The sequence below is a fragment of the Ambystoma mexicanum genome, chromosome 1p (assembly GCF_040938575.1).
Source record: "Ambystoma mexicanum isolate Mex_15411 chromosome 1p, UKY_AmexF1_1, whole genome shotgun sequence".
Lineage (NCBI taxonomy): Eukaryota > Metazoa > Chordata > Amphibia > Caudata > Ambystomatidae > Ambystoma > Ambystoma mexicanum.
In genome coordinates this window covers 352,190,505-352,208,622 of record NC_090921.1, presented here as the reverse complement: position 1 = coordinate 352,208,622, position 18,118 = coordinate 352,190,505, and the positions used below count along the sequence as shown (strand labels likewise).

Here is an 18,118-nt window from a genome sequence, read left to right as displayed (position 1 = left end):
ATCTTCAGTTATGCTGCTAAAATCAAACTTTGGAGTATTCTGTAATAAAGGGCATTTTCCTTTGACATCTCCTTGATGGGTTTGACATGCAATATGATTTTAGCCTGTTCAATAACACTTGTAATCTTTTACGTTTTATTCACCATGGCCTTTTGAATGTGCGCACACCACTCCTAATCTTTACAAATAGGTTCTTGAAATTTGATGTCGGGTTTCTCTAATTCTTTAAGGATGGAAAGCATTTCTTTTGAGTCATATTGAGCCTTCTCTATGCATACGTCATAAGAATCTTTTTTGGCTTTTATGTCTGCCAGTTTAAATGTCTTGGCAGCCTGCAGGTAAGACAGTTAATCATCCTATGTTTTGGATTTCTTCCACTGATAGAACTTTTTTCTCTTAGCTACTCTAAGCATTTTTAGGTCATCTGAGAACCAGATGCTTTTGGGATGGCTAATCATCTTCCTATTTTTTAAAGGGTCTAGAGTGTTGCTCGCTTTATCGAGTACATCCAGGAGTGAGTCGGTCATGCTTCCGAAATTCACTGAGGCTGAGGAATTCTTCTGGGACAGGGGAAGGATCCACTCCTTCAGTGACTCCCGGTTGATCCTCTTCATATTTCTGGTCATGATCCATGTTTGTTTCGCTCGGCTCTTATTGCTTGCAAAGTCTATACTTATACTACATTCAATAAAAGAATGATCAGACCAGGGGTATAAGGAGATGTCTGGTTTGTTAACCTTAATTTTAAGGGAAAAGACCCAGTCTAGCATGTGGGTTTGTCTATATGTTGTTGGAAACCTATTGCATTCATAAACCTGACAAGCTCCTCAGATTGAGATCTCTCATTATGAGCCATTTGGAAGCACCCTTAAGTTGAGCTAGGACCAGACTGTTCGAATATGAAACATATTCTTGCATAAGAGATGGGGGACTAGCCCTTTTCCAGTTGCTGAGATATATGCAGCTGTTCCATCCCCAGAGATATGAATGTGTGTGCCCTTCTCTAGTTGCTGTGATATGTGCTGTGCATGGTCCATATGTTCCAGCCACACATATATGAATGTGTGTGCCCTTCTCTAGTTGCTGGGAAATGTGCCGTGCAAGGCACACCTGTTCCAGCCACACAGATATTTTTGTGTGTGTGTCCTTCTCAGGCAGTGCCATAGTGAACTAAAATCACGAATTGGTGCCGAGAGGTAAACCTGTGGCCCAGAAATGACATCACTTATTTTCACTCAACACTAACAGAAAGAGGAGAACGTCTACCCAACCCTGCGTGGCTATGAGGTGCCGAGGAAGGTTGAGGTCTCCTTGCTTGGCAAAAGAAAAGGCCACATCTCTCAGCATAAAGCATTATGAAGATTAAGATTGTAATAAAGCCCGATCTCACAGGACCTGGATGACTCATGACTAAAAACACTAAAGCAAATCAGGAAATAGCTAAATATCTAAATGGGTACTTTACAATCAATCATAAAGACTTGTAAAGACCTATATAGATTGTGGTATATTGATTAGCCACATTGGAACGCGTTTAATCTCTATTTTAGATTGCTGAAAGAGAGATTAAACGCGTTCCAATGTGGCTAATACGCCTTCTTATCGCGAACGTCAGTTTAATGCTGTTTGAGCCAACCACATACATCAGCTATGCCTCCCATTAATTTACAGTCAGGAACCTTGAGGGCGGGTACGGGGCAGGCACGTGCTGCAACGACAGGAGAAGTGCAGCCTTCACCATGCACACGGCGCTCACGTGGTGGGAGGCGGTAAATACGCGCTGCCGTGGAGGATGCTGGGACCTGCTCCACAAAGCCCTGAGTCAAAGGATTGCACCAGATTTTGAATTTCTTTCACAACATGGGGAAAAGGCCTCATCATGACTTTGCGCGGGCAACAGATTTGTGGCTAAAATTCAGTCGATGGTCTTCAGCCAAATACGCTCATATTTAATTGGTTCAAAGACAAAGGGCCTCATTACACGGAAGGCGGTAACCATGGCGCTATTAGCCCCATGGTTGCCGCTGGTAATTTACCGATCCCGCCATGGTGAATGGTGGAATTACCGCCCCATTCCAAGGTTGGCGGGGCTGTAATTCCCCATTCACCATTGGCCCTTCCCCATTCTCATTTGAGCCCCCATAAGGCTCAATGAGAATGGGGAAGGTGCCAATTACGGTACCGCAAATTGCGGTATCGTATTTGCTTCCAAGGTCCCTTTGCGGGTCACGTCCCTAACGGCTGGTTAAATGGTAAAACCAGCCGTTAAGGTAGGGTCCAGCAAAGGGACCTCGTAGTAGGGCGGTAAGGGATTACCGGCACCGGTGCCCTTACCGGTGCCGGTAATCCCTTACCGCCATCCGTGTAATGAGGCCCAAAGAGTTAAAGCTGGCGTTCCTCAAATAATAATTTACTGTAGGTTTAAAGAAAATAGTTAAATAATATTTTAGAAGTTGAAATTAAGCTGCTGCTTACAGTTGACTTAAGATTATTGTCTGTGTTTCAGCAGTGTACAAGTCAAGGGATCATGCGGATGGATGGCGTCTGCCCACTTTTTTGAGAGGGCGGACATCGTCACCAGAAACATCTTTATGGGAGGGACCAATGGGTACTTGCCCCGGACCCCACCTTGGATGGTGGCCCTACAAATGTGCCCGATTTAAAGAAGTCAGTTTACATTGCTTATCTTACTTAAATAGCACATGTCAGAATACTTCATTCAATGCTGCGTAGTCTCTAACCATATTGCCTATCTGTTGTTGACAAGTACAACCTGCTCTGATCAATTCATCTGTTTCACTGTGGTATTCATAGTGTATGTGTTCACTGAGGCACAACTCCTGTAGCATTCTCATCTTTCTGTAGGGATTACACTGATCATGTGCAATAGCCAAAGTTGATTATTGATCAATTTCAGTACTGTGATGGTTCAGAATATAGCTCAGTATGTTAAGCACTCTTTGCACGAATTCCACCAAGGTTCACTCAGCCTTTCCTGAAGCTGATAATATGTGTGTAGATGTACTTTGTTTTGTAGCACAACAGATGCTAGTATCAACAAAGTACCTGCACCAGATAGTAGTTGCTATAAAAACAAACAAAGCATCAATGCGGTGAAGGTCTAGAAAATAGTTTCTTTAGATGGGGACTTGTGAAACATAGGCAGCCACCCCCAATGATGACCATAAAGTGTTAGCTCAAGTGGTGATTAGGTAGGTACAAATTCAAGACTGTGGAACCAAAGCGTTCATGCGTGTATCCTGGCTTTGCCAGCAGACAATACAGTGATCCTGTTCAATAATCTTAGATCACATTACTGTGCTGTCTTCTGTGATCACCTTCTTATACGCTGGTGGCATTACTTAGCCCATTATCTTATCTTTCTTTTTATGCATGCCATTTGAGTGGAAGGGTTTATAGACAGAAGAGAGTGGAAAAAATATTGAAGTCCTCTGGCAAGCCTGTTTCATGGTCTGCTCATTTGCCAAAAATAAATTCGCTTTTTTGACTAACTCAAAGTATGTTCTGCACATTCATGAATAACAATCTCACAAGCCTGTGTTGGGGCATAACATACAAAAGAGTAAACCCAGATGCCTTTTTTTAAGATCACATTATTTACTATGCTGGTATACATATTCTTCCCTTGAAAATGAAGACAATGAATATAGAATCATTCCTATTTTGCATGATATGATTCCATAACATTTTGTTTTAAAAAATGGTCATGTTGGGTTATTTTGAGGGATTCAACCATCCGCACAGGAAGTGCGCGCAGCCTGGGCTTTTTTGTATGATTTTTTAGGAATTGGAATGATGGGAGATCAACCTCCGAAAATTTGTAGGGCTAATCCGCACACATTTTCTAACGCTCGCCGCACAACAAAAACAAAATCCAGTGTACTTTGAGGGACACAGCCTACAGGTGCAGTCCTCCCTGTCACATTTATTTGACAGGTGACAGCGAGGGGTGCACAAGAACATCCAGAGGAGAAGGGCAAAACCTTCCTCCTCCCATGGCCAGCTTAATTAAATATCAAAGGCTCCATGGAGCCACCGTGTTCTATTGTCTAAGTTCTCTGTGGTGGCGGTGCATACTGATGAGAGTTAATTGAAGCAGGCCTATGAATAGGCCTAGTCACAGAACTTAACAATGGGCAGGAAAACGAACACCTCTTTGATATGCAATGTATCACCTTGAAGCTAGCTCCCACTGCTCTGTACAAAGGGCAGTGAATGTCATGTCTGGGGCAACTGTTTACAGTAGTAAAACGACCTGTAACGAAGTATGTGATTTGAGGGAGACAGAAGTCTATTCTCATCACAAACTTCAAGAGAGACCTGTGCTTTGATCAAGAGTCACAGAGGGCTCAGTTAACCAGAGAGACGCTATGCTAGCTTGGTCACTCGCAATCCATGACTGCGTGGTTCCTCGCAATTCCCTTCTCGCGTTCCTCTCACCTTCCTCACAGTTCCCTGACAGCATGCCCTGCTCATTGCATTGCGCTGCCCGCGTGCTCCCTCAAATCCTCGACTGCGTGGTTCTTCGCAACTCCCTAATTGCGTCTCTCACAACTTCCCTGCATTCCTTGACTGTGTGTTCAGCGCATTTCCTCGCGCCCCTCCTCCTCCTCACCCCTCTGCTCCCACACGCCCTTTGGTCTGCCTGGTCTCCCCTGATCACTGTTTGTTCCTACTGTCCTGTTTTCTGCCATATCCTTGCCTACTTAGGCCATCACTCTTCATTGCTGTTGTTTTTCCTCACTTACTGCCTTGTTATTTCTTATACTGCCTGTATTTCTCCTTATATTCCTTCCTCATCTAGGTCCGCTTTTGCTGTTTTGCATACACTGCCTGTATTCTCCTTATATTCCTCTCTCATCTAGGTCTGCTTTCGCCAATTTCTCCTGTGTTGTTTTTATGTGTTTTTTTTATTTGCCTCACTGACTGCCCTATATTGTACTGCTGTTCCATTGCACTCTTCCTTCCTCCAGGTTCTCATCTGCCAACTACTCAGTCCTAGTTGTCTTTGGTTTTGTCTTCTTAGCAAATCATTCATTAGCAAACTGTTCTACTATTGTCTGAGCTTTTGTCGTATTGTTCAATTGTCTACCATTGTCTCGTCTGCTTGCACCCCTCCCTGTGTCCTTCCCTAGTATCTCTCGCCACCCCTACCACTCCCGTTACCTCTTCTTCGTCTCTCCTTTCCCTACCTACTCTATGGTGCTCTCTGTTTCTCCTGTCTTTTCTAACTGCTTCTCTATTGACTATCCTGCTCTCCTTACTAAATCTGGTAGGAAGAAGTTTAAAAAGGGCATCTTGGTCTCCAACCCAGGCCTTCCTATCGTTGACACCTACACCAGTGCTTCCTACAGGCAAACCCTCACCGACATCCTTTTTGTCGTTCCCTCGCCAGACCTATGGATTCTTCATATGGTCTCTGTGCTTTCTCCTTTCTCTTCTTCTCCCATTAATGGTGGCACCCGGTAGGAGGCCCTCCTGGCACCTTTCCACTCCTCTAGGGTCATCATTAATGTTTATCTGAATGGTACCATCTTGGTCCAAGGCCCTCAGGCCAACCTTATCCTCTTTGATAGACGCTTCCCGCGCCTCATCAATTTCCTTTCTTCTCCTGCTGTCCCCTCTCTTCCATCCACGGGTTCCTTGCCTCCCCCTGCTGTCTCCTCTTCAGCTACCTTGCTCTCTCCTCCTCATTCTTCTGCCCCCCCTCGGGCTTCTCATTCACTTCCGCAGGGCGTACCTCTGATTTGTAACCCATCCGGAAGTCTTTCAAGGATGGCAACCTTCTCCATATTGCCACTCTCAAATCTCGCTCAGCTGTCAAACACTCCTCCGACATCTGCCGCCTCCTGGAAGAACTTGACTTTGATGTCCTCGGTCTCATCGAGACATGGTTTACGGCCAGCTCTGTCACAAGCTTTGACACCCTCCTACCTATTGGCTACAAGATCCTGTCTGCGCCCAGGTCCAACCGTAGCCCTAATCTTTCCGGAGTGGATTCCTGCCTCTGTCATTGCTATGCAGGCCTACTCCTTTTTTGAATGCCTCGTTTGCAGGCTCTCTCCCTCTCTCCTAGCCATTCCCTTACTGTGGCTACCATTTATTGGCCACCTGGTCAGATCACCTCCTTCCTATCTGAGTGGGCGGACCTCTCCTCTTCCCTTCTGGTCTCGACCACTCAACTCCTCCTTCTTGGAGACTTTAACATCCACCTGGATGCTATCTGTCCTTCCTCTGGACTCTTTTGCGAACTCTGCGACTCTCTCTCACTCTCTATCCTCCCCTCTGCCCGAATCACTCTGCACGGCACACTATGGATGCTCTGATCTCTACAGAACTTCCCCTTTCTATCCTCTCACCACTCCTCTCTCCTAGAGTGATCACTTTCTCCTTTCCTCCCAGCTCTCTACCCCTGGGGCCAAGCCTACTCCAGCACTGCCAACTATCTTCTTGGCTATCTGACCCATGAAGCATGTGTCAGTTGAGGCTTTCGCCGCCACTTTCTCATGACCCTGACACAGCTCTTTCCATGCTCCACTCTGCTATATCTGATACTCTTGATGTTCTTGCTCCTGTTATGAGGATCCGCTTGAAGCCCAAAGCCAAGTGCAACTCCTGGTACGACTCAGATCTTGTGACGCTTAAACGCAAGTGCAGGGTGACTGAGAGGAAATGGCATGCTTCCGGTACATCCTCTGACAAACTAGCCTGCCACCTGCTTGCTCCAAAGTCTATGCCAGCTCTCTGTCCACACCATGAAGAGAGACCTCATCCAAGCCCGCGTCTCTGCGGCATCCAACAACTTGGCTGAACTCTTTAAAATCTGCAAGGAGTTGGACAATCCTGCTGCAATCTCTACCTCTCCTGTCCTCTCCCAGACCCTGTGCATGGCCCTGGCTTCTAATTTCATCTCTAAAACTCAGGACATCCTGTCCTCTCTCTCTTCCTCTCCCCCTGCTCCCTCTACTCCCCACTCTTCCTCTGGCCCTTCGGTGGCCACCTCTCCTCCCTTCTTCTCTGCCTTTCCCTTGTTCTCCCCAGATGAGGTTTCTATGAAAGTCTCATCAAAACAGGTTCTCCCCTGTTCCTCCAAAACCATCAAGGACCACATTGATACCACATTGATACCCTGGATCCTGCTCTGGCTGACTTCTGCAACTGCTCCTTCTTTTTTACATTTTTTATTTTTATTTGGTTAGTTGTTAAAAACAACTTTTCAAATCTTTTACATTTCAACATAAAAAGAACATTAGATAAAATTACATATGCATGATTAAAATATTTGTATGCAATGTACATTTTCTCCGCAACGAATCATATGAGCAAAGATCAACATAACTGAAGAAAATAACTAAACCAAAGAATAAATCATATATAATGAATCATATATATATAATAGACATCAGTGATTAAACATTAAAATAAATCACATAAATCACATAAAAACAGTTTTATGCAAACGATAATTGAGATTTGGTCTATCTCATTCTCTCTTTACAAAGAAATCGAGATCTCTTTTGCTACATTTCACGCTCTCAATTCCCTGGTGACACATTGTCTCTTTAGACTTTAGTGATAGTCTATGGCCTCATAATCTGGGACAGTCTTCCCTTCCCCTCTGAAGCACTCCCTTGTGCACCCTCTTCTTTGGAAACCCTCAGCTGACCCCTTCTGCCCGGCTAACTATCCCCCAATCTCCATTACTCCTTTCCTGGGCAAACTCTTGGAAAACCTGGCCATCTCCCAGCTTAATCTTCACACTGAACCTGTTGGCTGTCTCCATGACTACCTGTTGGCTGTCTTCCTGCCAGAAGCATGGAATCTGCTCTTCTGAACATCTGTGAAGACCTGCTCTCCAACCTTGAGTCCAATACCCCTTGTGTCCTCATCTTACTTGATCTCTCTTCTGCCTTTGACATGGTCAACCATGCCATCCTGCTCAACCGCCTCCGTGATAACCTGGGTATCACCGATCAGGCCTTGGCTTGGCTGACTTCTTTCCTCTCAGATCAACCCTCCCAAGTCCAACTCGGGTCCTTCCACTCCTCCATCTCTATCTCTACCTGTGGTGTTCCCCAGAGGTTTAACCTCTCTCCCTGGCTGTTCAAATAATGCCTGGCACTTCTTGGCCACTGCATTGCCGCTCACCGCCCTAACTTTCAGTGCTATGCGGATGACACTCGGCTCATTTTCAGGCTCTCTTCCGCCAGCTCTTCTCCTTCTCTCATTTCTGACTGTCTGTCTGCTATCCAGGAGTGGTGTGCCACCAATGATCTCTGCCTTTATGCCAGTAAGACTGAGATTCTCCTCATCGGAAAACCTGCTTCCTCCTTTCCTGTCACTCTATGGCCGGCCTCTCTTGGCCCTCTTCCCGCTCCTACCTGTGAGGCTAAAAACCTTGGGGTCATCTTCGACTCCACACTCTCCTTCTCTCCTCACATCTCTGACTTCTTTAAGAAGTCACACTACCAGCTGCACCTCCTCAGAGGTATTCTTCCTTCCCTCTCCTTTCCACAGAAGCTCACTGTCTCCAGAGCTCTAGTTCTCTCTAGGCTGGATTACTGCAACAGCCTCTTTCTAAATCTGCCTGCTTCTACTCTCTGCCCTCTGCAACTCATCCAAAACAGGACTGCGAGACTTGTCCTTAGCCTAAAACCCAGGGATCGTATCTCTCCAGGACTGAAATCTCTGCACTGGCTCCCAGTGGCTGCAAGGATTAAGTTCAAAACCCTCTGCATTGTCCACAAGGCCTTCTGTAGCCAGGGGCCTCAATACCTTCAACTCTCTCTTCCTAAATGTCTACCTTCTCGAGCTTTTCACTCATCCACCTCCAACTCCCTCAGCTTCAGTCGCTTCTCCAAGCAACAAGTTGGTGGTAGATCTCTTTCTTCGGCTGTGGCCTACCTCTGGAACTCTCAGAATCTAGGATTTGACTCTGGGTAATAGTGCAAATTTTTCCCTCCGGCTCCTCACCTGATGTGTCTGGGATGTCTTCAGAAGACTCAATCTTCTTCTGTCTTCTGCGAGGTACATGCTTCTTCTTTCCCATCTTTTGGAAGAGGTAAGGGCAAGCTCCCCCGCAGGCCATTTTGCCTTATGTGCAATTTGCCCAGCAGTGGGGACTACAGGGTGCCAACCCCAATCGAGGGAAAAGCCGACTGGCAGAAAAACCCTGGTATCCTTTCCGGGTGATGGTAGGAACTGTGGTTTGACAGGATAATCCGTGAGTCTGTGGTTCCAGCAGTGAGATAACTGTATGGAGTAGTTATCCCCAGAGATAGCCCCTTCTGGGGTATTCAGTGTCAGTGATGGAACAAGGACTTTGGAACCCAGAATGCAGCAGCAGGTAAGTAAAGCTGTACAGGATAAAGATCCCAAAGAGGTAAAGGCTAATGTCCTAAGGCCAGGACTGCGCTGAGAAAAGAGAGAGCATGGAATGTATACTGAGAGTGGGAGAACCATGGAAGGCAACCACCGCCAAAAGCAAACAGCGGTCGAGTGACAGGGAGGAAAGTAAGGAGGCAGGAGCGGGCACGGAGCGCCAGACGGAGAGAACGGAAACAAGCAGAGAGAAGAGAAGAACGGCAAAAACAGGACCAGCAAGGGAGCCAATAAAGCAGAAACTAGAGTCTCACCTACAAATAAGCAGGGTTGCAACGCACTGCCATGTTCCCCTGTTTCTTGGATATGCATGGTGGCAGCCATGTTTGGTAAACAACTACACCGCTAATGCATGTTCTGTTTGTTACGTGCCGGAACGTAATGGTCTCCTCCAGCGTTACATACATTCCAGAGGCGGCAATTCATCACAGAATCAACCTCCCAGCCTCTCTGAAACTTGAGGAGAACCATCTCCAGTTCCACAAGCACCTCAAGACCTTCCTCTTTTCTTCTGCTTTCTCTCCTCCTCTCCGCTGCTGTACTCCTGGCTGAAACTGAATCTGCACTGGTCACCCAATCACCCTCTGATCTTGGGCCCAGGTCCCCTCCCTGCTAGTTGCACACCTGCACTGCCCCAGTCGCAGCCCTTGCATTCGGGGACTGTCTCTGTATCCCTACAGTCCCCTACCAGCCCTTGACAGGATGGCCGCACTTTTTGCTTTTTTTTAATTTATTTTTTGTATTTATTATTTGTACTGTTGATCCCATGTCCTGAACTGCCCTCTCCTCTTTCCCCCTGCACTCCCCCTCCCTCCCCTTGCACGATCTCAATGTCATTTGGCTTAGTAAGATCGTTGTCTCTGTCTTCCCTCTGTTCCCCCTCCCTTGCCTCGTCATGCCTTGAAACACTTGTGTATAGGTGCGTTATGAATGCCATATCATATAATATCTACAACAGACAGGAAGATGCGTGGGATTTAGGAGTTCATTTTGTCACCTCTTACCTTTCCTGTTGCAAAGCACTCTGAGCCTGACCTGACGCATAACAGAAGGTTGTTGGTGGGGACCCCGAACTGGTTCCTTAAGGTAGGCTTAGCCTGCACCAATCACTGGTGCCCATTTGGCTTTAAAAGAGGGCTGAACCCCTCATTCAGCAGATCATCCAACGACTTCGAAAGGAGTGAGAAGAAGGACTCATTTGGAGCCTGGCTGAAGGTACAGTCTGCCTTACAGCTTCCGCCAGTGAAGGTCCATCCCCTAAACTTCTCCCAGTGAACAAAAGGAGAAATCGGACTCAGAGGACCCATCCAGCAGCTCCAGAACTGGTGCCCAGCCAGCACACAGAATGCCCTGCTAGGATCTGTCAGCAAGCTTCCTAGCAGGAAGTGCCAGAGAGTCTCTAAACAAAGGACAATGCGGTTGCCTCCAAGCACTCTCCTCAGCTTTGGGCCGTCCACCTTGAAAGGACGCCACAAGCCCTGCGAAGCAGCTAGGAGGAGTGCCACACAAGCATCAACCAGTGTCCATCTTTTAATGACATTTTCTAGGCAGTACAGTGCTCGAACCGCGACCAGCTGCACCACTGACTGCTTTCACGCTGCAGTCACTAAAACCATCCAAGACACCTCGACCAGCATTCCAGATCCGGCAACAAGCACAGAGACAACAATTCCTGACCCCTAACCGCTGTGTAGGCCATCCTGCAGCTGTCCGTCCAGCCTCGCTTGCAGTACTGCTTGACGCCTGATACCCGCAGCTGTCTCCCATATTGAACTCTGTCGCAGGAGCTGCAAAGCATCCTGGTACCGACTTGATGCTGTAGAGCATCAAGATCATCTCAAGCACCAGGTGCAATGTGGTTCTGTCCCCCTGGTCCTTCTCCAAAGGCCCCTAGTGGCATTTACAACCCCTTGTTTCCTTGGTGATGAAACCAAATAACCTTGAACAGTTAAAATGATTGGTTTACCGACCACCCTCCTGTCAGTATCCAGAGTGCATCCCTTTCCTTCATGAAACTGTCTGTCCCCTGTATTCCTTTACAGGGTGGGTTGTATTTTGAAGTGTGCTAGAACTGTCTTTTGCAATAATAATAAAGTAGATATTGTTATACAACTTAGACTGGACAGTCCCTTTTATCATTGGGTAATAATTGTTTTTTCGCTGTGTTGCAACTAATCAGCGATTCACGACCTTGCCGAGATAAGCCTGCCATTCCGTCCACGTTACCAAAATTGGACAAGGAGGTTTATAATTGACTTGTATTGCAATCTGCTCAGATCCCTTCTGGTGTACTAGAAGTCTGGGACGGATTGATGGTTTAGAAGCCGATATTATCTCTGGACCACTGGTGCCCGGGAAGTTGATTCGTCACAGATATACAATTTTTATTTTTTCCCATTCGGTTTTATGAAATGGGTTTATCTTAGTTTATTTTAAGTGCTAGAATGGATAGTGGTAAAGTGCAGGAATTGCAGAGTGGGTGCAAATCCCAGATTCACCTCTTAATCAATGTGTGATCCTGGGCACCTCATTGAATCTTGTATTGCCTAGCCTATCAAAATTGCCAGTCTCCAAACCTTTCAAAATTGTCAGCCTTCATAGTGAGTTCGTTCTCAGGGTGTCATCTTCACAATAGCCTCACTCATGGTTTCACTGCCTCTAGTGTTGGTTCCTCTATAATAATAGCAAGCCTTTATATGCTGAACACCATATCTGTTTGTTTGTTTAGATTCTAATGGCAGCGCTGCGTGAATACAATATCCTTACCCAACCTCAATCCGTCAGAATATTGACACTTTCCTGGTAGCTTCTAATCTTAATACACTACCTGTGCTATGTGTAGCTGTCGCCTTGCTTCCAATTGGTCTCTTGTATCCATCCACTTTTGCATTATGTGAGGCAGCTAATCTGAGTTGTTCGTCTATTCTGGATTATGTGCACCTGTTTCGTATGATCTCAGCTCATACCAGGAGGATAGCTCAGGGGGAACGTGGTTGTATTGGTGCGTATCCCAATTCGACGTTTAGAGACTTGTCTCCGGTATTAAGTGTACTATAAAATATTATTCAATTAATTAATGAATACTAAATAGTGACAGGATGTGAGATAATTGCAGCCCAGCATGCGTGGCTCCACAACCTCAAACTTAAATAGGATACTGACCAAAGCCGGCCCTGTCACTAGGCACACCTAACCCCAGAGGTCGAGTGCAAGAGAATTCCTGGGCAGGGACGCGCCTGGGCCGAACCGGCATACACGAGCCGATTCAGAAAAAGACAGTTCACCCATCATGTCTGTTGGGGGGTGGAGCTGGCCATGGGACATTGTACCAGCTCCCCCGTTGGATGCTATGGGACACCACCATAAGGAGGCTCTGGGCCTCGGAGGTTGCAAGGGTGGGGGCTGGCCACGGAACATCGTACCAGCCCCACCCTATAGTGCTATGGGACACCAGCACTGTGTAGGCTTAGGCGCCTCGGTATGCGGCCAGGCTGACAGTGGCACTGCATACGGCCCCGTCCTGCCTGCTGTGCAGGGGGGCCCCATGGTAACGTGGCCTGTAGGCCCTGTGTATCCAGGGCAGGCCTGCAGGCCACAATAAGGGACACACACAGATCAGTCAGTCATGGTGTCCGCAGCCGTGTCTGCCCACACGTGCCTGCGGGCTCTCTTTTATTATCTTGGGCCATGACACAGTCATGGCCCATTTTAAAAGGGTAACACAGTAACAAGGTACACACCCCCTTAAAGGGGAAACACATATCGGAGGTCCACTCCGTAACAATGTCCTGCCCTCCCAGCCTAACCTACAGCCATCATGTCCTGCCCTCCCAGCCTAACCCACAACATAAAACCCAGACATGGCGTCCTGTTACAGTTTACCCACTCCCCATCCCAGCACAAACCCATAATTGCCATTTTGCATCTTCACCCTAACAATACAAAACCCAGACCTGTTGTTCTGTGCCCCAACAACACAACCCGAAACCTGGCATCCTATCTACCAACCCCCATAAAACAAAACCCATGTCTGCCATGGCGGCTCTCCACCACTGGAGTTGTGCTTTGGTCAGGCACTGGTTCCAAACGTAAGTCGTAAGGGAATCCCTTGTTTGGCCGGCCCAGAAGGAAAGATGCAAGACAAAAGTAATTAGATATGAGATAACATGGGATGGGATAAAAGACGAGAGATGAGATGGATGGAGAGGTTTGAAGACATGAAGTAAAAGAGAGGGAAATATAGATAAGAGAAAGAAACACAAGGGCCCTCATTACAAGTCAGGCGTTAAGGGGTTAACGGCGCCGTAAAGAGCGTCGGCGCCGTTATACCCTTAACGCCTGATTCACACTTTAACGCCTGCTTTTTACAGGCGTTAAAGTCCAAGGCGCTAAGCGACCTTGGTGCTAATTACGGCACCGTAATTTACGGTGCCGTAATTAGCGCCTTCCCCATCCCCATTATGCCCTATGGGGCAAAAATGGGAATGGGGAAGGGCAAATGGTGAATGGGGAATTACCGCCCCGCTCACCTTGGAATGGGGCAGTAATTCCACCATCCACCATGGCGGAATCCGGCATGGACCATGGTGCTAATAGCACCATGGTCCACCGCCTGATTTAAGGTCTATCACAAATTATTGCTAGGTCGTCCTTGCAGCCACCATGCTCCAGGCCCACCAGTGACTGCCAGAAGGTGATTGGTGGCTCCTGGCGGTGCACTTGGACATTGTCATCTAGGGAAGCATAAACAGTAGGACTGGGATTACACTGACAAGGGAGGAAAAAATGCCCTCGCCGTACATCTGAAATCAGGCACTTTCGGCAGGTGTTAACCGCCATGGACTTAGTTCACTCACTACTGGACAAGTGCCTTACAAGGCCCCAACCTTAAATTGACTCTCAACCACCAAACACAAAACAAACATATTTTCATGCGGCCCCAGGTAACTAAAAAAAATGAAGTGAGAGGTATGCCTCTGAAAAATAAATAGTAAGCTACTCTGTTCACTTACGTTAACCCTCTACTCATGGGCGTCGAGCCCACGGGGGAGAGCGGGCAGCTGCACCCCTTGTCCTTGAACCACTGGGGCAGGAGTGTCATTTTGCCTCTGTGGAGACTCTGCATGTATTTCCCTGGTTCCACCAAACAGGAGAACAAAAACACACAGTTATGTCGTTGGCTCCACCGGGTATGGAATACCTGGACTCGTATTGCTGTGTAGCGTGGGAGGCAGCTCAGGGTTTTGTTCTTGGGGTCAGACCCATTGTCTGTGTATGACGCCTCTAAGTGTTCTGTCTTTATGTGCAGGGCATGGACTACCTTGGCTCACAGCGCTACGTGCACAGAGATCTGGCCGTCCGCAATATCTTGGTGGAAAGTCCCAACCATGTCAAAATCGGGGACTTCGGCCTTGCCAAAATCCTACCGCAAGACAAGGAGTACTATGTGGTGCGGGAACGGGGCGAGAGCCCCATTTTCTGGTAAGTGCCTGTGTTGCATTGTGTCGTGAACATGGTCAGCGGAATTGCCTCTAGATTTTGGTTTGGTGAGGTGGAAAGTGATGGATTGAGAGGTCTGGGGTTCGAATGTCTAGCACTTCTCACATGGCCCATCACAGTGCTTTCCTCGCACTATTTACTAGCTCAATCTCCTCATTCTAGCCACCAGCGCAAGCTTCTAGCATTATCTGATAAATAATGCCAGCTTCTCACACAGCCCAACATTGCTAGCTCCTCATACTGCCTGCAGCGCAAGCCTTTCACAATCCCCAACAGTGCCAGAATCTTGCACTGTCCAGCAGTAGTGCAGGTTATCACCCAGCACACCAGTGCAAGCTCTCACAGTGCCTGCAGTGCAAACCTTTCACAATCCCCAACAGTGTCAGACTCTTGCAGTGTCCAGCAGTAGTACAGGTTATCACTCAGCACACCAGTGTAAGCTCCTCACAGTACCTGCAGTGCAAACCTTTCACAATCCCCAACAGTGTCAGAATCTTGCAGTGTCCAGAAGTAGTACAGGTTATTACTCAGCACACCGGTGCAAGCTCCTCACAGTGCCTGCAGTGCAAACCTTTCTTAATCTCCAACAGTGTCAGAATCTTGCACTGTCCAGCAGTAGTACAGGTTATCACTCAGCACACCAGTGCAAGCTCCTCACAGTGCCTGCAGTGCAAACCTTTCACAATCCCCAACAGTGTCAGAATCGTGCACTGTCCAGCAGTAGTACAGGTTATCACCCAGCACACCAGTACAAGTTCTTCACAGTGCCTGCAGTGCAAACCTTTCACAATCCCCAACAGTGTCAGACTCTTGCACTGTCCAGCAGTAGTACAGGTTATCACTCAGCACAACAGTGCAAGCTCCTCACAGTGCACACCAAGGCAAGGTCTGCATGCATGATCACCTCTACAAGCACTTCACACTGACATCTGTAAAAGCTTTTCACACTGCACAACTGTGTTTCACTGCCATCACAGCTGCGCTAACATTGTACCTGCCTGTCACATCACCAACCTGCCATCTTTGGACGTGTTGTCCAGCTGTTGTGTTCTCATCCATCAACTGTAGGTGGCAGAAAATCCTCCATTCATAAGACCCTCTAGGATAAGCTGCAGCGTTAGCCCACATGCCATGGTGTAAGCAAGAAGTGAAGAAAACATGCATAAACCAAATATCCTGTCCATGTCTTTCTGCTTCCTTTCACCTGCCAACAATTGCTAATGAGGCAAATGGCAACATGTGTGCTACACCTCCTGCAGAGTTACTCCTGTGGTCCCTCGTGTTGCTGCTACTAACCGGGTGGTACTACCCACCTGGCGGCCTGGAAATTGCTCTCCAACAGATGATCCAGCTGCCCTGAGTAATCATCCAACACCCACCAGGAGTCCACTATTGGTGGTGGCAACTGCAACCATAAAACAGCCTGCTGTGGCTGGCTACCTGAAACCATCCGACAAAGCACTGCGGCTGGCTACCTACCACCTACATCTAAGTGCCTACAGAATTGCATAAGTGGGCTTTCATGGATCTTACCACATTAGCAGTTGGCCCTCCATATGGTGATCACACCCCCTGAGCTATCACTTCGAGCAGCTCACCTTGGAGGCGATATGTCCCGCAACTCCAAGCTCCTTCCTGGCAGCGTGGCCTCCAGTATGTCTCCAGTGCAGTGGTCCAGAGTGAGACCACCACGTTTTAACATACAAGGTGGAAGTACAGCCTCAGGGACATCACTCGGCAGAATTACACGCCTCCACATCCGTCTCCTCTCTCCTTGTATGCCCCTACCAACTATTACCTGGTAACTAACTTTACCAGAAAGCACTTTCCAAGTACAACCACACCAACATTGCAATTCCGAACCTTAAAATGAGCGTGCTAGACTAGCTAAATGAAGAAGGGAGAAACTCCAGGACCTTAATGCCTACACCCTGCTTTAATGCCCCTCCCCCAGAAATAAATCATGACTACTAAAAAATAAGCACACAGACACCCAAAGGAAGTCACACATGTCTGGTGCGGGTATAGAGCTTTGAGTACCCAACAAGACTCGGGCATCTCCACATTTCCACATGGAAAAGGAACAGAACAGAGTACCAGCTGATTACTCATCAATGCAATTTCAATCGCAAAACATCAAAGAGATGTTTATGACTTCTGGAAGGTGAGCAAAGAAGTACCCTTGGTAACTGAGACCTGGCCATTTTACCTGTTTGCTGTGGTAGGGCACAAGGTTTTTCATCCTAACTTGAAGATCACACTAGTGAACCATGAAAGGAATACAGCAGGATACACAATTTACAAAACTGCTCAGAGGTGCAGAGGGGTGCAGAAGGTTTAACACTAAAATGTGGCAATTCATACGATTCAAATATCCACACAAATTAATAGTTCTTGCAATTGATTATTTTACTAATTGTTTGTCTAAATTAAGAGTCAATCCTCAATGAGGTTGGCACAATTAATCTCTTCAATTTATTTCAAATACTACAATCATAAATCTATAAGAAATTATTAGGATGATTGTTTCAAGGTCAAAATTCAATCAACTACATATAAAAACGAATAGGCTCAAAATAAACACAAATCTCAAACACCTAGTAATCTGCCATTTAACCAAACGCTTTGATAGTGGTCAGTCCATCTTCAATATCAATAAATTATAAGGGAACATCACATGAACACATGCTGCCTCTTTCCTTTCTCTACTTAGCATCTAGACTGAGGGCCTCATTACAAGTTTGCCAGTCCGGGAACTATGGTACCGGTCACCTTGCCGGTACCATAGATCCTGGACTGGCAAACTACGAGTTGTGCTCACAGGTGCCTTTCTGCCCGCAGGCAGAGCGGCACCCGCGAGCACAGCATGTCAGATGTTCCGGCATCATTCTGAATGGTGGGCTCAACGGGAATGGGGAGTAATGGATTGCAGCCCCTGGCAATGAGGACATACAGGGTCCGGCAAGATTGTAGTGGCCCTGCACGTCCCCATTGCCAGATGCCGGAAAAAAATGTAAGTTTGGCAGAAGCCTGACGGTTTTACCGGCAAGGCTACCGCCGAACTTGTAATGAGGCCGAAAGATTTCCTCCTGACTTTCAGGTCAAAGTCTCATACACATAAATTACAGAAAACACTTTTGAAATTAATTCCCGGACGTGTTGTAATCAAAAAACGAACTAGTGTACATGATCACACAACACAAGATTTCAACATAAA

The 18,118-nt window shown here is 47.1% G+C and overlaps 1 protein-coding gene across 1 annotated transcript in view; it reads left to right on the top strand.

Annotated features, from left to right (window-relative positions):
- Positions 1-18,118, top strand: part of JAK3 (Janus kinase 3) — a 576,597-nt gene that overhangs the window by 508,609 nt on the left and 49,870 nt on the right. The window contains exon 21 of the mRNA XM_069648742.1: positions 14,711-14,883. Within this exon, the coding sequence (XP_069504843.1) occupies positions 14,711-14,883 (173 nt within the window). The remainder of the gene's footprint in view (positions 1-14,710; positions 14,884-18,118) is intronic.